This window comes from Oryzias latipes, chromosome 13, assembly GCF_002234675.1.
Source record: "Oryzias latipes chromosome 13, ASM223467v1".
NCBI lineage: Eukaryota > Metazoa > Chordata > Actinopteri > Beloniformes > Adrianichthyidae > Oryzias > Oryzias latipes.
In genome coordinates, this window is record NC_019871.2 from 11,802,706 (window position 1) to 11,826,301 (window position 23,596).

Sequence of the window (23,596 nt, forward strand, 5' to 3'; positions counted from 1 at the left end):
TGGCGTAATCATAATAAAAAAAAACACTGGGAAGGCTTTTACAATAGATCAAAAGATGATCGGAGTGAGACTTCTAAAAAAGCACAATAAAAGGACAAACTCTTTAGATTTTTTATTATATCAAAATACAAAAATTCGAGAGGAAATTTTCATATGGGACTAAGTTCTTGAAATGATATGGTGACATGAGTACAACACTGTTTTCATGTTTCCACAGACGTGCCAGAGATAAGAGCATAGATCATGTGCTAGGCCCATGTCTACGTCACGTGGGCCACCAGGAGAGAGCCTGTGCATTTTCCCTACAAAGGCTTTTGTGATGGCGACTGTTGCTGTACATCCAGGCCGGCGTGGTATCAGACCAGAGGGTCAAAGAAAATAAGAGCGATCCATGGCAGTTGAGCATGAGGAGTGTGTGTAAGACATGAGTTCACTTGACAGCAGAGCGAACAAGAGAAAACGTAATACAAATATTGTACATAAGGCTTTGGTGCAGCACCATACAGTATGAGTTAATTGCTCACAAAACGTTGAGTGAAGCTTAAATAACCTTATGTAGTGACAGAAAAGAATGACACTTCTAAAAAAGAAAATAGAAGACAAAACCATTGGGTGATCATTTAAAAAAAAGTTTTTAAAAAACAGGAAAAGAAAATCTCCCAGGTATTTACATATAAACATTGTGGTAAGCTGACATAAAAATCATATACAGAATGTAAACATGTGATGTACAGCACAGACATAAGTGAATGGAAGTTAAATGAAATGTCAATTTTCTTTCTTCAAGCACTACTTGGTTTGTTTGAGTATGAGCATTTTAGCTAAAACAGTCAACGATGTAGCGCTTATTGTAGCCTACAATAACTATACATTCTAATTTCTCAGTGCTGATACACATGGAAAAACAGAGAATACAGAAAATACTACATACTTTTAGTTTCCGTCCAGCAACAACCAGCTTGGATGTCCACGATTGATTGCTTAATAGGCGTTTCTGTATTGTCTCTACATGCAAGTTTAATACAATAAGAAATCAAATCTATCAGTATCATCCTATCAGCAACTAGTGATGCACTAAAGGCAATAAGAAAACAAACAAACAAACAGAAGAAAACAACAAAAGAAGAAAACCAATTGCTAAGAGTACATCCAAAGCAGCCCTCTTAAATGCTGTACATGTTTTTGTTGAGTGAGTGAGAAAACCAAACGCCCGGAAGACTACATCCTTTTTTCAAAAAGAATTAAATAAAACATGTGGGGAGGATGCATGAAGTTCCTAAAACCTTCCTGCCAGGAGTGTAAAGTCAATTGTGGACAGCTCATGGCTACACTGGACACTACTAACAGGAATTATTCCTTGAAAGAGGTGGCGGGATGATATGAGGCTACTACGCCCCCCCCGGTATGAGTCGTGTGCTTGAAAATCAGAGATGTTAACCAAAGACCTCGCATGTACAAAAAAGATCTCAGTTCCCCCTCCCACATGTCATGTGGTGAGCACTAATCGAAGTCAGGCTATGCTTCTCCTTTTAGGCTGGGTAAATAATCTCATTATTCTCACAAATATACTTTAGAGAGGGTACCTTGGAAGCACAGACAAACATTGCAAACACACCATAGAAAACAGGCCTTTGTGAGTTCAGTTGAATGTCACAAGTCTATTTGAGGTTATACATCTACTTTCCAGTATTGTCTATCACTTGTTGTCACACTGTTATGATAAAGACGAATAGTGTCTACCCAAACTAGTTTACAGTAGCTGCTCAGACCCACAGGGCTGAGAAAAGTCGCTTGTGGAAACAGAAAGGAAAATCTTTAGACTTCTATTCTACAGCACCACAAAGTTAAACATAGCACCAAGTTGTAATGGTCAAAGCAACTATGCCCTAACACACTTGTCTTCATCAAACTAATGTAAACACGACTTCCTCCACAGCACGTTTTGTACATGACTACAGCATGTCCGTTTTTCAAACTGAAAAGTAAAAAAAAAAATTATGATAACTTTAGTTTTATTTGCTTTGGACACGTGAAGGCGAAGAGATCTGAAGTGAACCTACATGTGTGCTCATGAACGGGCAAAATACAGTATTACTTTGTTCCAGAAATATAATAGAGGGCAACACATTTCTGCTTCTAAAGCTTTCCCCAGTGGGCATCCACATACTATACATCAGAGAAAATACTAATCAACTTGTGCAGCCAGCAGGCTATGGCAATAATACACTGTACGGTACTAACATTAAGTATTTCTTTTCTTCTCAGATAAAATTACGTCTGCTAAAGTATGACAAATTAGGCACCTCAAAATGTTTTATAAACATTATTCACTTAAAGCCGTACTGTAAGCAAATACTTTGATATAGAATCTAATTTCTTTTAACTTGGGATCCTTCCCGTATTTTTACACAGCCGCAAAGCAGGGTCCTCCTGCAAAAACTGGGTAGGATTTCTCTTTACAAATACAATACACAGCATGTACAGTACATAACAAATATAGATTATTTTTATGTTGTTGTTGTTGTTTTCCCCACGTCTAACCAATTTGTTAAAGTAGAATGTGCACTTTGACGCTCAGGCAATCCCCACTTTCTCTCTGGTCATTCTTGTGGATTTTAAGTGCAAGTAAAAAAACAAACTCTGATTTGATGATTTGATGAGCAACAGATTTAGCTTAAGCAAAAACAGCAAAATCTATTATTGATCCAGCAAAGGGAACTTGGCTCAGAACCTGTGTGGGTGAGCGCTAACGGGAATTTGGGCCAAATAAGCCGAAGGATCATCTCACTGACCACAGCTGTAAGCAATACAATGAATCATTCAATGCACTGTGATATCGGGACATTCATCTCCTGTACAGCAAAGCATACATTCATTATCGGTTAGTGTTGAAAAATTAACAAACATACAGAGAATTAGCTAGCAAGTAATATACAGTTAATAATAAACAGTCAGGGTGGCCATGTGTCTGAATATTTTCCCATTGCTTGTTAACAGCTTCATAGAATAGTCACATTCTCCTTTAACAGCTACTGTAAAACATTAATGTCCTCACGGTACCGCTGGGTTTACTGTTGTTATTTTTATGTACAGTTCTTGCCTTTGTCTAATCTTATCATCTGTTTTTTTCACATTTCCATTTATGTCTGACAGTTAAAGTAGTCTTAAAAGAAAAGAAAAGAACAAAACGAGAGCTGTGCATCTCCTGTAGTATTTCCCTCCATGTGTCCTTGGCAAATGGAGTAAAACCAGTCATTGCATTAAAAGTCCCTCAGAGAGACACAGATGAGAAGGCAAAGAAAAAGAAAGGCAGTTTATGTTAGAAAAAAATGGAAAAATAGCAAAGGCAAACAGAAAAGAAAAAAGGCACCTGAAGATGTGCCGCATTTTTCAAATCATTTCTAGGTGATGAAATACACAAAACTTACAATTGTTGCTCTTTTTGCTGAGCATTGAAGTCCCACTTTAATGTCATGCTGCAACGACACACTGAGGCATCAAGTACTGAAGTCAGTTGTTGGCATTGGATCACAAATCAAAATAAACAGAATTTACTTACTGATACTAATAATTAAATGCATGTAAATTAGATAAAGTTAGGCCATGGTATTATAGTTTTTTTTTAAATTTGATGAGTGGTTGGTGATATAAACCTTTTTTTTTATACTTTTCATATGTCAAAAGGTCAAATATGCACAGTATACCACAAGAATTACAGCAACTCTGCGTTTACTCTGAGGTATATTTTGTGGTAAGAACCCTGTGTTTAAATATTGACGCTAGTTGTATTGTAGGAAAGATACACGCCTGTCCCTGCACGAGGACGCACCAGGCTTAACAGTACGCTGTATCACTGAAAAACCTAAAGATATGGACCTCAATGATCAGTGAGTGAAAAATCTTTCATGTGTTGTGACATACTTGACCAACACATTTTATTACTGTAAGAGGAAGCTTAATTCCCTTGTTTTACTACTTATTTACAGTATATATTTTCAGAGCATCTTCAAGTGAAAATCCGTAGAGAGGAGGAGCAGCGAAAACTTCCAAAAGCCATTGTTCTTGTTTTGAGATATCCAGCCCAGAAGAGTTCAGCGCCACCCAAAAACACAGGTCAGCTTTAGGAGATAATAAGAAACATATTTGCTTGTCACTGTGCCGGAGCAGAGAGGGCTGAGGTGGGGTTGTCAGGAGGAGCCGGTTTAGTCGAGTCCAATGGCTTGGTGGGGGACCGGGTCAGCGGAGAGTCCCATAATTTGGGCCCTCAGAGTCTGCGCCGGCCAGAATGCCTGTCTGGTCCTCCTCGGACTGCCTGCGGTGAAGTAAGGAAGTCAAGTAGCTGTAAGGGTGTTTCTTGTTTTGCTTTTTCCTCTTGGTGTGGAAGCTGTGTTCCCTTCCCCCTCGGGGTGTCTGAGATTGCTGCTGGGTCTGAGAGTGAGGTACACCTACGAGAAAGCCACAGGAGTGAACCACCAGTGCTTGCATCAACGTCATTTTTAGGCGACAACCAAACTGACCTGCTCTGGCGGATGTTGCATTGTTGTTGTTGTTGGCAGCCACTCCCTTGGCTTTAGTAATGCAATGGTGTAGCAGTGCTGGTAAGCTCTCAGACCCGGCAGTATCCCTAGACGCACCTAGAGGTTCCCTGAGAAGACGAGAGACAGCATAGCACACAGTTCAGGATTAATCCAGCCGCCGCGCCCGCTCGAGTCTCAGAGTGAACACAAAGAAAAGACTTTTTCATTGCTACTTCCAAGAGATGCAATCAGATGACTTAATGAGCCCTTGAACCTCTACTGAGAATCTTTCCACTAAGATGATGGAATTCCACTTTTATCTGTATGGATGAATGAAACAAGTTAAATGTTAGGAAAGATAAAAAGAGAATGAAAACAGAAGAAAAAGTTGGCAGAGGATGGCAGTGGTTTTTGGTGAAAATACCTTTGTTCTTAAACAGTCACTACATTGAAGACCTAATAAGGGATCAAACAAAAGCTTTAATTAAGCTTTATCTTTTTTGTATATTAGAAGAAATTTGCAGGTCTATTTTACGTAATGCAAGTATAACTTTTACTTTCACTCATTAGATTCTGGGTCTTAACAGCAGTGACTGCTTCAGAAAATTGGGCAGTGTTTATATTTTTGCAGTATAAAACTCATAAAATGAAAATTATTTGACACATTTTGAGATCGCTATCACAACTTTTGCTTAAACTAGACCCGATGTAATCATTTTTGCCTCATCATCGATGGGGATTGACAACCTTTTACCTGTCAGTAGGTTGGAAAAGGGCGGTTTCAGTCTGTTATTGAAAAACTGCTTTTTTTTTTAGCAAAACAAAACAGGCAAAATGACAAAGTGCTGAAAGCTGCTGCCAAATTGCAAACAAATAATGCTTCAGTTCAAATATATATTCTGAAATTGTTGTTTTCAGATGGTGCTGGTTAACATTCAAGATTTCAACCAAGTTGATGAGTTTTTATGATTGCTAATATTCATTTTTATCATTTAGGCTTTGAACCCAAAATCCTTAATGCTTGTCTAGAGTGTTTATGATTAGGATTAAATAACCTTAAAACAGTTGGTTATTGTCCACAGATGAAAGTGACCAACAATATTACTAAAGTCTTTTAAATGATGAAGTTTTACAAAAACAAAAGGACATACAGTGTTCCCTGATTTTTGGCGGGGAATACGTTTGATAAATAACTCACGATATGTAAAATCTACAAAGTACGATTAAAAATTTTTTAGCGGTAAAACTTGATAAATTTTTCTCAGACAGACATTAAAATTTTCCCACTTTTCTTTTGTTTTTAAGCTCTAAAAGTTCAAATCTTGAATGATCTGCTTGTGATCATAAATGTATGTAGCTCTGGCAACGTTGCTGCAATTGCCACATCGTAGAGGAACAGAATAGACAAAATCGACAGCCAATCAAATAAAAAAGAAGGCATGCAAAGTGGTGCTGAAAAAAACTGCAAGGTCAACTGCATAATAGTGAGAAAACACTTTATACTTCTTATGCCAAATGTCTTTACATATTCAAATTTTTTGTCTTGTGCTACTGGCGGGTCGTTAAACAAAAAAAAAATCCTATGTTTTATCCATTGCTGCTTTAAAGATGGCTTATAGGCAAGAAAATAATATAAAACTCTTGTTTTTAAATGAAAACTGCAGTCAAAATGCAGAGACAATTTAATTTCCTTTAATCAGAAATTTTATTTTGTGTTTATGAATATTAACTGAGGAACAGTTCTGCTGTTATTCTAAGAAAAAAAATTAATTTAATGCCAAACCGCAGTTGTGATGCTCACAGAAAAGGTTGCAGACCCCCCCCCCCCACCATGAGAAGTTTAAATTGGTCCCTTTTTCTTTCTAAATCAGGAGGAACAATTTTCATTTCATGAGTGATACATGCCAAGTAGAATGGAAAAAAATCTCTATATAAAAGCACCTAAAAGTAGAATCACCTTGAATGTCTTTCACTTTTGTATTTTTGTTCATAAGACAGTTTACCTTAAGAATACTCTGGTTTTGCAGTCTCTTATGGAGAGTTTAAACAAGGTCAATGACCTTACATACTCTGAACACAAATATAAATCTTGTGAGGTTTAATCTGTGTTTCAATGCACATATCTTTCAAAAAAACTCCACTTAATGAGGTATGAAGTGAAGCTTTTGTGCCAAACTGATTTAAAAAACGGTCTAGGAATGCAAAGCTTTAGAGATGCTGTCCATCATTTGTCACTGCGGAGAGAGAGATTGAGAGTCAGAGAGGGGTAGACAAAAATCGGAGAATTGCAATAGTCCTGGACAAATAAAAGACGTTTCAATCAACAAAACAGAAGATTGCAGGGGAGAGACACGGTTTGTTAAAATATAGTCCATTTCCATAAACATGAACACTGTACAGCACACTTTCATAAACATGAACACTGCGTACAGAGGCTTCACCATGCTGACGGGAGGAGATGGCAGGAAGAGGAAATGGCCGTTAAAGAACAAGTCACATGACAGGAAGAGGAAATGGCCATTTAAACAGTCACATGACAGAAAAAAACAAAAGCACTTTGAACAACAGATGTAACAAAGAATTTAGTTTGAGAATTGTTGTTATTTGTTTGGTCAAAGAGAGAAGTTTAGAGAATGCATGCATGGCATTTTGCACATGGAACAAAACTTTAAAGGGGAATACTCCAGTCAATCATACATGCCTATTTTTTTTGGCAGAAAGAGTTGACAGTGTTCAAACACTGAAAAGTACAAAATGAGATACTTCTCCAAACAGTCCATAGCCACTTGTTAAGCTCGGCCACAAGCCTAAATGCTGTAGCCTCCACCACAGCAGGCTGACTGTTCCATGGAGCTATTGACAAATGTGTCATTATTAACATTAGTTGTACTTCACTCGAATCCTGCACAACCCAAAGCGATTCCCCTTTAAAGGAGAGAGTGACTAGAGCCCTCCCCCTGCTGACCCCTCCCCTCTCAGACATGGGTCCGACCCTTACCTATTGTGGCGTAGGGGACCGGGTCACAACAACGCTGCCCAGATAGCTGAGATCAATCAAAAACAAATCAGGTAAGACCCTTACCCTCTACAAAGCAGCAGCCCTACCAGCTACTTTCCTTCACCGGCCAGTGATGGTGCATGAGCAAGCCTTTGCTTCATGGCTGTTGCTACAGTAACACTGCCTCTTGTTCGGATGTGAAATCGGGCTCGCGAATATCCGGAGCAATAATCATAGATCCTAACGGTTGTAGTTTGGAAGTTACTATCCTGTATCTTCAAATCTATACACACATCTCAGGTGTTTAAATACGTCTAAATAATTTATTCAGCAAGATTTTTTACTGTAAGAAAAGCAACCTTTTAATGATTTTTGCAAATATTTTAGTATTTTATATTTTTTTTAAATATGTGACAAGACCATGGATGCCATCATACATGACTGTAACACAGAAAATGTTTAAATAAATAAAATAGGTGGTCAATTAAATTTAGATTCTCTTTCATTTAACTTTTAATAATTCATAGTGAAATGACTTAAAAGGGAAAAAGAGGGGGGGGGGGGGGTCTAAAAATATTCTGGGGACATTTTGTTCAAATTTCCAATTTCTAAAAAAATTAATTAAAGCAAAATAAAATAAAAAAATTGAAATAAAATGGACAAATTAAAGTAACATTAAGCCAAAATGTCAAGTTATAAAAACTGTAAGATAATTGTAAAAAAAAAAAACTTTGTTGTTTTGGGATTTTTTTTTCTTCATAATTGATCAATTACTTTAACTTCTTTATAAATTGTTCTAGTATTTTATTCTCTGTTTCTTCCCCAGGAAAAGCCAGAAAAAATTGACATTAGACTTCTCTGAATGTTTGGAGTTTGACCTGGGTTCTCCCTGAAGTAAAAATATTTGTTTTAATAATAACATATACAGGGTTAATTATTATAAATGATCAAATTATATTTAAGAAAAAAAAGTTTAAATAATGTATCAAAACCTCTCATTTAGAACTGATTTATGTCGCAATGAAATCAGTATTTTAAGATGAAATCTGTGACATCAAATTATTAAGACAAATATGTAAAAAAATGTAAAATAAAACTTACATCTAGAACGTATTCATGTCCTTTAAACCTTCCTATGCCGCTGAGATGATTTTGATCTAATAACACACTGTGCTAAATGCAATTACATGCGTTCTGCATATTGAGAGAAATATGCATCTTATTTATTTCTAAATGGACAAACAATTTAAATGTTGGATAAATACGGGGGAAATTTGGAAAAGAGAACAGATGAGGAGACATTTCTCCTCCTAATATGAATATATGACTATTCTCTATTGGAATGGATCACCTACCCTGAGGCTGATATCTGGAGCTGGGAGGGCTCTGAGGGTAGCATCTCCTCCTCTGTCCTCCTCTGGGATGGCCTCTGCCCGAAAACATCCCTGCCCTCTGGAGGAGGAGAGGGAGACTGGGAGGGGTAACTGGCTGCAGTGGAGGCATAGGACATGTGGGCATGGTAACTGGGGGTGGGCTGCTTGGCACCCTGACTCTGAGTGGGTGAGGCAGACAAGGACGACCTCCGGGAGAAACTGACAGTGGCTGAGGGCTGTAGGGTGATCTCAGGCATCTCCAGAGACCGAGAGGTGCGGAGGATGCTTGGGCGTGGGGGGGGCCGCACTAAAATATCTGGGGAACCTGGCTGGGTACTAAGGGGGCTTTGGGAGAGTGGAGACAGACGGGAGGGTTGGAGTACTAACGGGGGGAGGCTGGGGTCTGCCCGGCGCCCTGCCCTCGGGCTGAGCCAGGACTGAGGGCTACTACTGGGGGCTGTGCTTGGGCTCCCTGCACGGGCTGCCGGGTCAGGGTAAGGCAACACTGGTATACCCACACCGTGGGCCGTGTGTCTGAGATGGCCGAGACTCTGGGCCTGTTGCATAGCTAAACGCCTAACCGGAGGCCCTGGGGGCCTGTCTCTGCCTGAAGGAGCCATAGGTACCTCCAGTTGCAGGAGTCCAGGGCTCATTGGATCTTTTAAATGAGGGAGGTGAAGGCGACTTGGGGGGAAAGAGTGAGGAGGATACGGGGGTGGGTCAGGAAGGTCCTGGGGGTGGTGTAAAGGATGGTGAGGTGGATATCTGAACCGTGGGGCCTCTAGACCCAGAAAGGGTAGCTCATGAGGCTGCCAGCTTTCAGGTGAGCGGGGAGGAGGGCTGTGTGTGTGTGACAGAGAATGGCCAGAGGCAGTGTACTGAGGGTGCTCCAGCTCTCCACTCTCCTCAGGAATGGAGGGGTAACCAAAGGGCCCCTCAGCTGTACCTGGGGGCGAGGACAGAGCAGAGCTACGCGGGCTGATGTCAGGCATATAGAATGGTGGTGGAATCCCTGATTCAGCACGGCTGCCTAGATACCCATAAAACGGGCCCTGGGGAAAGCCCCTATAGTGGGAGGTTGGGGCCTGCCCTGAGGGGTGAAGTGCACTGCCCTCTGCAAAGCTCATACCTTCCATGGGCCTGTGCAGGCGGGGGCTGTAGGTTGGGGGCTGCGTTGACTCCAGACTGGAGGACGTTGGGGAGAGCTGAGGACGTAGCGTGGGCATGATGGGCGGCAGAGGCCCAGGGTCAAAATCATTCTCCTCATCGGACTGCCGGAACTCAGGGTACATATCTGATTCCTCTGCGAATGGGAAGCCCTGGATGCGGCGGGCAGGCGGACTGGTCTCCATGACGAAGCGACCGTCAGGACCACGGCTTATCAGCTCTATAGGTGTGGTGACTTCAGCCTCATGTTTGGACACACTGTATTTCTTGCTAGCTATGGCACGCTTGGTTTTCTTGTAGAAAGAGAGCTCTTTGTCCTTTTCTCTTTGAGGACTGGGCAGCTTTCTGACGTAGAGGCCTGGACCATGGGAACCCTCCGATGAAATCGAGCGTGGTCGAGATGGAGGGGAGCTCTCTGGACTGATCTTCCCTGATGATAACCTTGAGAAGAAAACAGACACAAGAAGTTTGTTGAAATCTATTCAGATCAGATGAATTCCAAAGGGCAAGTGGAGTAATTATTCTAAAGACAACAAAAAATAAAGCTTTAATACTGTATGTAAAGACAGGAGGCATTTTGGCATCATAGCGCTTTCTAAACAGATGACACAAAACAAAGCCCAGGCACTCAATCAAAGCAGCCATTATAAACGACGATATGATAATGAACAGATTATGCTTGCAGCACCATTCTGATAGTGCATCAGGTAATGAACCAAACCCCTTGAGTTGAAAATGGCAAGATAACTACCAATGTAACTATGGCAACAGGATAAAAGTTTTTTCTAAATTGAAAGTTTTAGAGCAAAAATTGGCCCAGTTTTGAAATGATGCACCAAAAAGTGACAGGAGAAACAATTATGGCGTCTGAAAAACGTTACCAAAAAAACTTTACGCCAATGAAAAAGTTTAGATCTTTATGTACATATCTTTTCTAGTTGGAAATTTGCATCTACAGAAAACAATGCAAGAAATGAATGAAAACCTTTGAATAAAAGCCATGCCCCAAATTATTCATACCCTTTTGTATGATTTGTATAATGTAATTTGCTGTGATGGCAAAGCCATGGCAAAGCCATCGCAGCAAATTACATGATAATAAAAACAAGCTTTTAAAGGTATAAACTTTTTTTTTTTTTGGTAAAATAGACTTAGGTGCTTAACATTGGAACGTGCCTTTCTAACATGGTGGCCTTTAGTTCCCAAGAGATTCTAGGTTTCATTTCTTTTCATGCCACCAAAAACCCATTGAAAATAAAATGTTATTTAGAATGTCTACTCTTAAGCATTTTTGTCAGAAGTTACCCAAATATACCTTTCTCTGTGCATGTTTTTTGAGCATTTCTGTCTTTTTGATTTATGTATTTATTTATTTATGGAGTTATATAATTTCTGACTGAGCTCCAACAGTTTGCAGCTAATTCAACTCAGAAGTTGGGTAATAGTGACCTAGAAAAACAGAGTGTTCTGAAAAACAAGAGTTTCTTGACAAATATTTTCTAATAAATTAAAGATGGAAAAGAATTAACAAAATGCTAAAATTTGTGTGGATTTTTCACATTGAGCCACTGACACCAATTTCCAAAATTTCGTTCTTTGTCAATCAGAATGTTTTTGGAGACATTTTTGGGGCTTCCCTGGAACTGTCTTTATATTACCCTCATTCTATCCATCTTATGAGCCAACAGAATTTGAGGGAAGCAGAAAACCTTTAGTTGACTGCAGCTCTAATTGCAAACTGCAATTAGGGCCTTTGCTTATCACTTCATCACACACGCACACTGTACTTCCACTGTAGTTCTCTTTGCTTTGTTACTTCAGTGGGTTTGACATGCCAAGGAGAAAAAAATGAACGAAGGGTCCAGAACATTACATTGCAATTATTCCCCCATACAAAACAAGGGACATTTTTGGGGTTTCATGCTTTTGCCGTCCGTCATCAAACCGACTATTGTGTACCAGAAAAAAGAGAAGTTTCCATCGTGTAGCCCATTAACAAATGTTGCAGAAGTGATTAGTTTATCAGCATTATCGTTGAACCTTGACTAATGGTTAGAGTTTAGAACATCAATCTCTAGAAACAAGAAAATTATCCAAAACATCCTGTCAGAGAGTTGGAGAAAATCATATTTGCATCCCAGTCTTAGTCCCATCCTGAATTTGTGGAGGGAACTAAACACTAGCGTGATAGTCTTTAATACAAAGACAAATTGCTTTTAAGTAGCATTGGGCTTTCTATCTGTCAAAAAAAATATGTAACCAGAGCTTCTCATGGGTATGGATAATTTTCAGAATAATTGCAAAATTGAATGAATCCATTTGCACAGTTTTTATTAGTTGTACATGCCAGCAAAAGTACTGTAGTTTACTCCTGGTGTGGTGTTTGAATGTCTCTGCATGCAAATACGAAAGAAACAGGTTCCACTACAAGTACAAGTGTTTGCTGGTCATTTCTTTGCAGTGCATTAACCATGCAGCCAAGCCAAGTGCGGAAAAGCACACTCTGTATTTTGGTGCAGGCAGGCACTCACAAGGGGCTGGCCGGCGGGGGCAAGAAACTGCTGCTGGCAGGCTCGTCCCAGCAGGGCTCTACCCCTGGCAAGGGGGTGAGAGGAGGCCTGCGATGGGAGACAAACGACATGGGCCTGGTTCATCTCTAACTATGCTACTCGCAGGAAGGGCTAAGTGTAAACTTCCTGACCTGCCTGGACCATTTCATAAACACAAACAAAAAGTGATCTGATACTGAAGATTTACATGTGTTTAAAATCATGAGCACTGGATGGAATTTCTTAAGTTAGAAATGAGTGTATTTTGATATTAATATGCATTTATATATGTACACAAGATTTACAGACACAAAGTACACATATGCACACACACACACAAACTGTACAAGAAACAGCAACATTAAACATTGAGAATCATGCAGAAAGCAGACAGCCCTTGAAGTTTAGGAAGAACAGATGGATCAAAAAATCAATTCATGTACAGCAGCTTGGGAACTCTGGGTAATGTGTTTTTAAAACGCTGACTCCGCTGCCTTGAACTCAGCTTTATTTTTCCATGATCTGCAAAAAGGTTCCCCCATACATGTTCTCCAACACCCTTTCCAGAACCTCCATATTTTTTTGCTTCTCATTCATGCGCGTTTAACACGCCCCACTCCCTTTAATTTACCCCTTATCCTCGCTCACTGCAGCTGGAGAGAGCATGCTTTGTGTAATAAGCAATAATACTAGCTGCAGGTGCTAGTTATAAAACTTTCATTATGATGCATGTCTTGTCACAGCGTGCATTGACCAAAAAAAAGTGGTTTGAAAGGAGCAAGAGAAGATGAGCAGTAGTAACCATCTTGAAAAGGCTGCAGGAGCCCTGAGGTAGCTTTACTTACGGCGACTCAATGCTTTTCCTGAAGTGTGTCACCGACAAGGGAGGATCTGAGAGGGGAAAAAAAAACACTAATATTTAGCATTTCAGCATTTCATGTGCTAAACCACGCACACACAAGTAAAACATTCAGATGGGATGTAGAGAGTTGCATCCATAGTTTAGAAGAAATAAAAATAGGACACCCACCCACTACAAAACAAGCAAGACACATATAAAAAACACTTTTCTACCTTGAAGCTACAGACTTATTGAGCAATCCATCAACTACTATGGTCAGCTTGCACTAAACACGCTACATATGCAGTCATCTGATGCTTATAACGCAGCTCGAACTCTGAGCTGCTTGATAAAAATTAGCAAGCTTGTTGACTTTGATCACATTTTCAATTCTCATTTAAAAAATGAGGTCATAAAATGATGTAACTTCTTAGAACAAATATGTGGCTTAAAACATTTTTTTGGGCTTGCAGCAGGGCTAAGTTGCTGTAGGAGCCTGTAGTTTAGCTTTATACTTTATGTTTTGAGTTCTTTGGTATAAAGACAGAAGTGACAGGAGCTCCTGCTGCAGGTGAAAAAAAAGAGAAATAATTTGTGCTTCACGTCTCTGAACACCTAAAATAGAGCCAGAAAGCTGCTAGATGTATTTTTAGCCAGCTTTTATTTAGGAATTAGATATGCTGAGAAAATCTGAAAACCTACTAAATATAACATTAAAGTCAAAACCTGAAAACAATACTACAGACGTAAAAAATGAAAATACAAATGACAGGATCTGCACTTACACCTGCTCACTCCTCCCCATATTTTGTCCATTTACTCTAGGGGTGTAACAATTATTAGACCTAATCAATGGATCCATTCATATTCCTACGATTCAACTAGGTCGATCTGTCTGAAACAAGATGTTAATTGAATTATAAAGTCATTTCAAAATGAAATAAGTCAATTATATTGATATTAGAAAATACCATTTGGGTTGAGGCACGGTAAACTACAAATTATAACCTGAACTGAATCATTGCTAAAATGAATTGTTACACACCTAATTTACCCCTAATTTTGTTGCAGCTTGACCCAACTGTATTTTAAGAGTTCATTTTTTAAGATTTTCTCTGGACTTTGGATTCTGGATTTAGTCGCTTAGTTTTTCTGGATTTCCTTTGACCACTCTAATCTGGACTACTCACAGACTCACTGGTCTACATACCAACATTTGTGTGCTGGAGTCTCAACTTACTCTCCATTAAAGTTGAGTAAGCAGAATTAATTGGTTACATTTTTGCCTGGATCTGAACCAACCATTGTCTTGCTTTCTTGCATCAGCAACTGACAGTATTTACATTTCCTGGGTTCTGCCAGTTAACGTCCCCCCACTGAGCTCCATATAATCTGCATCTTTAGTCTCTGTGTGCGTCAGCTTGTGCTGTCCAGTACATTTCTGACAACAATAGACTGAATAAATAATTTTCAAACAAAAAAAATGCTGTACCACACAAAAACCTGAGTTGATTTATGTCAACTTGCTGTTGGTGTGCTTTTGTGGAAAAATAATACTACTTAGTCTTGTGACACATTGGTTAAAGCTTCCCTGCTTGACTTAGACATTTTTTACACGTGTAAGTACAAGTGAGAGGCCAACCGGGTTTACGCTTGAGTTTTCGTCTGTGTTGCTTATTCACAAAGCAAGCTGCTAGAGTGCTGAACAGTACTGCTGCTGCCAGAAAACATATGGTTGCCACAACGCCTGCCACCACAGGCCGCGCCAGCCCCTCTTCAGGCAACTCTGCACCGGGGAATGGATCTGCTGAGGCACAAAAAACATGCACAAGACATTAGAGAAAACTGGATTCTTACAAAAAACTTAAGTTTCTTTGTTAAAAAAGAAAAACAAAATCACTCACCAGTACTAGAAACTCCTACTACATTGCTGCTCTCACTGATGAGGTCATCCATTACTGCCATCACTCGAAACTCATACCAGGATTCCTACCAAAGAAATATGGTGTTTGATGATGGTTTGATGATCTGGTTTTTGTTTGAATCTGTGTAACCAAGACACTGTTTGACTCTGTTTTAGAGAAACAGGACTGTTTTTTAAAATGTCTTCGTTCTGTGACAGCAACAAAAATATACTGTTTCTTTTACAATAAAAAAGCACTATTTCACAAAATATAAGGTTTGTTACTAAGCAACAACCCTCAATAAAAACAAGATACTATGTTGGACATGAACTCCCTGCTCTGAGCACTCAGCAAAAAGGAAGGGAAGAGGGGCGGGGTTGCTCCACACCAACAGTCCCACCCACAACTAAGAAGTGAATTTCTAATGAACTCCTGCTGTGTCCTACTATGTCCTAGAAAAACAACACTGGTTTTTGGATTTTGTTTAAAAATGGCATAATCATAATCAAAAGAGCACTAGGAATGCTTTTAAAATAGCTCAAAAGATGATCAGAGTGGGGTTTTAAAGACATGTGTCATAAGTAACATTTAGGGGTAGTGTTGATAACTGACCTGAACAAGATCTCTGGCAATGAGCTCAGTCTCCGTGGAAGGGATCAAGTCATCCAGAACCTCCCACTTCTCCCCGAGGCGGAACTCCACGATATATCGGTCGATGGGTGAGGAGTGGTTGGCTGGAGGGAGCCACGTGAGGAGGACACCATGCTGCGTGCGATTGGCTGTGAGGCACCTTGGTGGAGTAAGAAGCACCAGTGGTTCTGGGGTACCCAGAGGAGAGCCTGCGGCCAGGGCGTAGTTTTAAATAAGCTTTTGAAAAGCATGAGAACATGGAGCATTATGCACAATCAAAGACGTTAAAGATAGTGCTGTTTATCTGGGCAATATAGATTGTGATTTTTTTTTTCACCTAAAGCAACACAGTGGCAGCACTACATTATTGCACAAAAGGCATGGCATGGGAAGTGAAAGGATCTAAAAATAGATACATAAAATCATTCACAGATAGAAGCAGGGACATTTTGCTGTGAAAACATGAGAGTATCAAATTTATCAGAGTTTGCAGATTGAATTTGAGTCCTTTTGTGTTGGAACCATCCTGGTGCACAAATGCAGATAAGGTGCTTGACTAAAACACATCGATATAGATTGGCTGCTTGTTCACGCAGACATTTTTATGTCTGTTATAAATCACAGTTTGGAGGCAAACAGGATTTTTGAGTATCAAGCCATGAAGGTCAGGCTCACTCTGCCACCCTTCATTTGTACTAAAAACCATTTTTCGAAACAAATGTTTTAGATAATCAGCTTATTGAGTGACAGATACCAGCTGGGGCTGGATAATGACACACACACACACACACACACAGATGGTTGAATGAGGGATATGCAACTGCACAATACATAAAAGACACCTTATTGTGAATTACCATCCACTGACAGAATGGCATGTGGGTGTCAGTGAATTAGGTCAGACTTTTGCAAGCCTTAATTAAGATTTTTTCCAGTGCAATAATGCTTTCTTTGTTAACAGCAGGTCAACATGTGACACAAGAGCTGAACTGTTTCAAGTGTGGTGACATTAAATTCAACAAAAAACACAATGTTCCCCATCAAAGATGCGACATTCACATTTAATCTTTTTTTTTTTTAATCTTTGCTTAAAAAGAATGCAGGTCAAATTTTTCAAAATTGATTTGGGATCCATCCATCCATTTTCCATTTTGTCACTTTTGGGGTCAGGAGGGAATTTGGGAAGACATTTCAGTTTCATTTGTCAATCCTTCCTGGATATTTACTAAAAAAGGCCATTTGAGACTCGTTTGATTTTAATAAAAATCCTTTAACAAACGCATTTGTGTGCTCTCTTTACAACCCTTAAACCAGGCATGTCCAAAGTCCGGCCTGTGGGCTAAATGCGCCTATATTCACATTTCTACCGGTCTGCAGGCTCCTGTCATCAAACCAATGGTATGTTTTGCCCCTTTCTCAGGATTTCTTGATTGTGATTAGCTAAATTGTTGTAAATCTGTGCCAACAACCTGTGTAAACTTGACCTTTAGAGCCTTAAGGCCAAGTGAGAAGAACAGATTTATTTCTGTGATCAAAACCACAGTGGTTTTTATTTTTTATTTAACCTTTATTTAACCAGGAAAGTCCCATTGAGATTAAAAACCTCTTTTACAAGGGAGTCCTGGCCAAGAGGCAGCAAAAAGTTACAAACACAGACAACAAATAAAATTACAATTTTATTTACAAATTTTTTTACAATTTTTTTTTTTTATTTTTTTTTTATTTACCAAGGCTGTGTCCCACCAAGGTGGGGTAGCCTAGACAGGGCACACAACTTTAGCTCCCTCTGTCTCTTCCCCAAACCCTCCTCCTTCAGTGTGTGCTGAATAAGAAAACTATTTGTGGTATTTTCTTTTTCACATGATTTACATTTAGAAGTTTACAGTGAACATTTAATTGTGAATTATTTATAACTCACAGTAGGATTTTTCCTCCAAACAGACCTTTCTTTATTTTATCTCTTGTCTTTAAATATGAAATACACAGTAATTTTGGCAACAGAATCAGCTGGAATTATGTTAACTGCGTAAACGGCTGATAGGTTTCAGTAGTCTAAAGTATGTCAGCATTGGAGCTAAATCTCCGGTGATTATAGGGTTAAGGTGCTGTGGTTGAACATCTGTAGGTCAGACTTGAACAGTCGCACATTCCTGCACATATTTTCAAGTTGTCAATTCACAAACAACCTCTTCCTTTATCATTTTTTCTCATTTGAAAGATACCAAATTATCTATCAAGTGGAACTAATTACATTAATAACTGTGTTTATCTTTTTAGCACACCTCAAATGAAACAGCACCGCTATTAATGTCACTAGTTACACCCAAGGCCTTCCTGCCATAACTCGTTGAAAAATTGCAGTGAGGGTTGTTATTCCTGTCATCAAACAATGAAAAGTGTTAGCTCTAAGTGTTAAAACCTATTTGCAAACATGCTTTGTGGACAGAATCAAACCTTCCCAAAAACTGCCAGTCATGCCAACTAATCAGGAATAACATCACAGCCAATAGTTGGAATTTTCAAATGTGGTTACAATAGTACCTGTGGTGATTTGGGAATAACACATAGAGGATTCGAGCACCTTGACAGCTTTAAATCTGCAGGTATGGAGGCAGAGAAATTTGCTAAAAATAAAAATATAATAAAATAAAAAATACTGTCTTCAGTTGGCTGTTTCTTCTTCCTTTGGAGCCTGTTTTTCTTTTGTTCTCTTTTGCTGTTATTCTTCTCTTTCAGTTTTACAAAGATGTTTGGAATTATGGGTGGGGATTCAAGCGCACCTGCAAACCATGACTTCACTACACTCAACTGCATTTACAACCATCCACACCCCGCCAGTCCATCAGCTTTGTGTTAAGGTCACATCTGCGTTTTTTCTTTACTCACTCCTTAACCAACATAAATCTTTGGAGGATTTGGAATCCACCAGTCTCATTTGAACAACAATAAACTGATTTTTGGAACCTCAGTCACCTCTCTCTGACCATGAAAAAAACATTTTCTGCATAAAATGAAAGTGAAAACGTGTCAGATTAACTAGTCTCTGACCAGGAATGTAATGTCCTAACAATTCAAAATATCCTTTTATTTTTGATCATTTGATTCTAATATATAGAATTTTGAAAGTATTTTAAACCAGTCCCGCCCAGCCTGAGCAAGTTATCTACTTTGACGAGCATCCAAGAGAGGAAAAAGGGGTATTGGCCTATTCTTGACAGGCGCCAAGATGCCGTGCTGGGCGTCGTCAATTTAGGTTCGGTTTGCTTCTGTAAGAAATACTGTTTTGTGCGAGTGTTTACGTGCATGTCAGTGATGCGTATTTCCCCTACCTCAAAATGCTTCGGATAACATTCAGCTTAAAATCCTAAACAGTGGAGCATGTTTTCTAGACAGCCCATTACACCTCTTTACATGAAAGAAAATAGCTCAAAGTGACGATAATCTTTAATTTATGTGCCCTTATATATCATGACTGTTGTCTGAAGCTTGATTCAAACCCCAAATCCTACAGATCAGAATGGAACAAAGAGCACGTGGGATGAAAACAAGTCCAAACCATGAAGACTACACCCTTTTTTCTCTGGATTTAAAGGCTCTGCTATAGTCTTCCTGTCAGAATTCAGGGCCCTCCCTAAGAACTACAGTGGAGCTCATGCCTCAACAAGCTGAAGGCATGACATTCCGTAGGCGGGCACCTATGGATATTTGTTGTGGAATTTGAATTTTACTGTTGAATGTACTGTAATGCAAAAATCACACACCAAACATTAGTTCCCCCCCCGAGAAATAATAACAATCAGAAATCCAGGATTTTAGGGAAAAGGGAAAAGAGGTGGTTTGACAGTAGTATGACAGTCTAGCTTACTTCTTAGCACTAAAGTCAAACATGTTTATAACTCATTTGAAAACATCTTGTTGTCTATGAATCACCAAAACAGGAAGACTAAACAAAATTTTTTATTCATAATTATTTATCACCCTCCCGGCCCATATTCAGAATTTTTAACTATTTTTTTCTCACTTTCGATCAACTACTGTTTTAGACTCTGATAAAAATAATAATAGGGGATATTAATATTCGTTTTGATAAGTGACTGTCTAGGAAATCCATTTCAGGTTTATCAGATAATGTTGGTTTCACACAAAATGTAAATGAACCCTTTCACTGTCACAAGCACACCATGGACCTTGTTTTAACTCATGGTATAGAGATTAGCCAGCTGAGTGTCCTTCCTCTTAACCCAAAAATTTCAGATCCCTTTCTAATTACCTCCCAGTTACATTAGAACATGCTTCTGCTCCAGTGAATAACAAACAGCTTAGAAGAACATTATGTGATCGTTTTGTGTCTGAGTTTAAACTCAAAGTTCAACCAATACATGCTGACCAAATACTCAGAGAGCAGCTCCCATAGCTTCAGTCCTTGTAAAAACGACCAGTTTGTTAATGATGCCTTTCAAGCCCTCAGGAGAACACTCGATGTTGTTTTCCCTTGAAACCTAAGCTTGTTAGGCGAAACAGAGTAGCACCATGGTTTAATGCTGAAACACGTTCTCTTTAACAAGTAACCCGTAAGTTGAAAAGAGAATGGCGTCGCTCCGGCTCAGAGCAGTCTCTGAATACCTGGAAACGTAGCCTCTTAAATTATAAAAAATAGCTCTGTGTAGACCCGGAACCGAGTACTGTTCAACCTTAATAGCAGAGAATGGGAATAATCAAAGATTTCTTTTTAGTACAATGGCCAGACTAACCGGCAGTAAGAGCTCAGTGGAACCACATATTCCTGCTACTCTCAACTCTGAGGATTTCTTAAATACTTTGATAGTAAAATCTCAAATATTAAACATAAATTGAATCGAGTTATTCCTAACTTCAGCCCAGAGCAGGCTGAAGCAATAGAAGTGAAGGCATCCATATAAACTTCTTTAACATTAGACTGCTTCACTGCTGTAGATCAAGCAAAAATAACATCATTTATTATGGTCCCCAAAACCTCAACTTGTCTCTTAAAACCTAATCCCCACTAAGCTTTTTAAAGAAACTTTCCCCCTAATTACTGAATCTATATTAACTATAATAAATAACTCTCTAGAAACAGGTTATGTGCCACAAAACTCACTTATGTTTCCGCATACAAGCATCTGTCTTTCACACAGTTACTACGTTTGAGTTTTGAATAGGTCTATTGTGATTAACATATATATTTACACATCACCAGAGGGCAGTGTGCTCCTGCCATGCCAAATGATAATTGTCTGACATTATATGGTGTAGCTCAGTCAGTTTTTTTCTTGTGTGGCCAAACATGGACTGACTAACCTTTGATTTGCAGTACCCACCTGCAGTGGTGACTGTCACAACTTCACTGAATGGGCCTGTACCCAGTTTGTTTTGTGCCAGCACACTGAACTGGTACTCCGTCCCAGGCTCCAACCCTGACACCACCAACCAGATCTGAGCACCAGAAACTGGCATTGAATGCCAGTCATGAGGACCAAAGTCTATTCTCTTTGACCTACGAGCAGACATGAAACACAAGTCATGTAAGACACTAAGATAAAAATAGCCTTAACATCATCTATCTAAAAAAACCTTTTGCACATAATACAAGGTTTATAAAAATAAAAATAAAACGTTAAGAATAATTTTGTAAACATTAATTTTGTTTCACAGGACTAAAGATACTTATCAAAAAACTCCTCTGAAATTCAAGTATCATATGTGGTATTTAGTTTAATTGCTATTATAAATATTATCCATATATTATCCATATTTATTATATAGCAAAATATATTTAGACTAGTATCCAATGCTCCTTTTTCTGCATTATGATATTCTTTAAAAATATATTTTACTCTAAAAAAAAAAGATTAACTTGATGAAGTGTTTCCTTCATAGCAATCCCTTTATATGGACATTTTACACTACAATCTTAGTGTCTAAAGATGACGTCAGGCCTAAAATGTTTCAAACATAATAGAACTGAAAACACTTGTGTTGTTTTGTCTATTTGTATGGACTCTTTTCATGATAATTTGATGACATAATTTATAACTTTTACTGACAAAGAGGACAAACACTATTGCAAAATGATCCATTACTATTCCAGTTTAAGTAAAAATAGAACAATAAAGTTATTGGAAGGAACCTTCTAAACTAAGAAATGCCTGCTGTTTAAAACTATCTGCGCTAGTTTAAAAAAAATCATTACAGTTAACCGTTACATTTTTATGATTATTCTAGCATTCAAACATTAGTGTGTCTAAACTCAAGGATACTATTTTATGCCTACTTTATTATGATCTTTATTACTTTCAGGGAATATTCCACAAGGCTTCAAAATGCCTGGCTTTACAGTGAGAAAGATTTTTATTCAACATGTAATAATTGTTCACAGAAAAACAATTTTAGGGCTTTGACTCATTATTAGCTCTGGAAGTACACATGATTACTCTGTCGTATCTTTATTGCGATCAGAAATTATGTAGCCTATGCTCCTGAGGTATTTTTTTTTAATCAATAAGGAACTATGTGTGGTTTCAATTAAATAAACACAAGGTTGAGTTGGATATAATTGCAGTAAACAGTCTATCATACTAAATTTAGCTTTTGTGAATATTTATTTGTTGTGAATAAAACTTAGAATATTTGATAATCTAAGTTTTTATCTGTGCAGCTAAATAAATTTGCATTTTCTTTGCAAAAATGTTTGTTTGACTGCACTGTCAGACTTGCAGACTGTTTCAACACCTTTCAAACTTCTGCTACTGTCTTAGAATAAACTAAGAGCACTCACACTGGACCGTACCACACAGAGAATGTCTGCTCGAAGCCGCCATCATAACCAGGCTCCCAGGAGACATTAGCAGAGGTTGTCGAGGGCAATACATGGATACTGACAGGAGCGTGTGGGCTGGTGCCTGAGTGGTTTACAAAAACAGACGAGTGAGAATAAATTGAAACAGCAAACAGGCTCATTTGTCCTTTATTCTGCAAAGATAATTATCTGCTTAAGTTCACATGAACATTAACAAAAATGCACAAAGACTTTTGTAACAGGTTTCATTGCCAATATATAAGAATATATGAGCGTTTCATGTGTGTGGCAGATCTCTCTGGATAATACGATGCATACTGAGGTGACCACAAGCATGAGGTCAAGTTCATCCCGCCCACCTAACAGCTGTGCGGCGTGGACCAAAGCCAGTTGCTTCTCACTGGGATTAAAGAGGGACGTGAGCATGGTCTAAGGAGCGCAGCTGCCTGTGCCACCCCGTGACCCAGCTTCGGCTGGTCACATGCAGACATGCTGCCAGCTATGCCACCATACATCTTACCCGCAAACAAACTGACTGACATAATCTTTAAAGGTTTCAGTTAAACCTTTAAACAGCCTGATTGTTATTAATTTAAACAGCAATAACTAAATGACAACAGGATCAATGAAATTATGTAATCAAAATAACACTATGTATAATTAAGGATCAAATGTTGAATGTATTCATTTATTTGCTTGTTTGTTTAAATCATTTACTGAATATTTTCAAGGCTATTTATTCTTTGTTATCTCTTTCTCTTCATTATTATCTCATTTTTGGAGCTATGGTAACAAATCAA

General features: G+C 38.7%; 1 protein-coding gene across 5 annotated transcripts in view; it reads right to left on the reverse strand.

The window, feature by feature from the left end:
* Window positions 1-97: 97 nt before the first annotated feature.
* igsf9b (immunoglobulin superfamily member 9B) overlaps window positions 98-23,596 on the reverse strand; it is an 86,372-nt gene continuing 62,873 nt past the window's right edge. Inside the window, exons 12-21 of one of the 5 annotated variants that reach the window (XM_023961470.1) lie at window positions 22,776-22,899; window positions 21,319-21,494; window positions 15,962-16,188; window positions 15,350-15,434; window positions 15,088-15,249; window positions 13,450-13,495; window positions 12,587-12,673; window positions 8,871-10,496; window positions 4,518-4,645; window positions 98-4,445 (exon numbers count right to left, since the gene is read on the reverse strand). In XM_023961470.1, the coding sequence (XP_023817238.1) occupies window positions 4,237-4,445; window positions 4,518-4,645; window positions 8,871-10,496; window positions 12,587-12,673; window positions 13,450-13,495; window positions 15,088-15,249; window positions 15,350-15,434; window positions 15,962-16,188; window positions 21,319-21,494; window positions 22,776-22,899 (2,870 nt within the window). In that variant the 3' untranslated portion in view covers window positions 98-4,236. Of the gene's footprint in view, window positions 4,446-4,517; window positions 4,646-7,515; window positions 7,562-8,870; window positions 10,497-12,586; window positions 12,674-13,449; window positions 13,496-15,087; window positions 15,253-15,349; window positions 15,435-15,961; window positions 16,189-21,318; window positions 21,495-22,775; window positions 22,900-23,596 lie in introns of those variants that run through there. The other 4 variants (XM_023961469.1, XM_023961473.1, XM_023961471.1 and 1 more) reach the window with 4 other exon arrangements.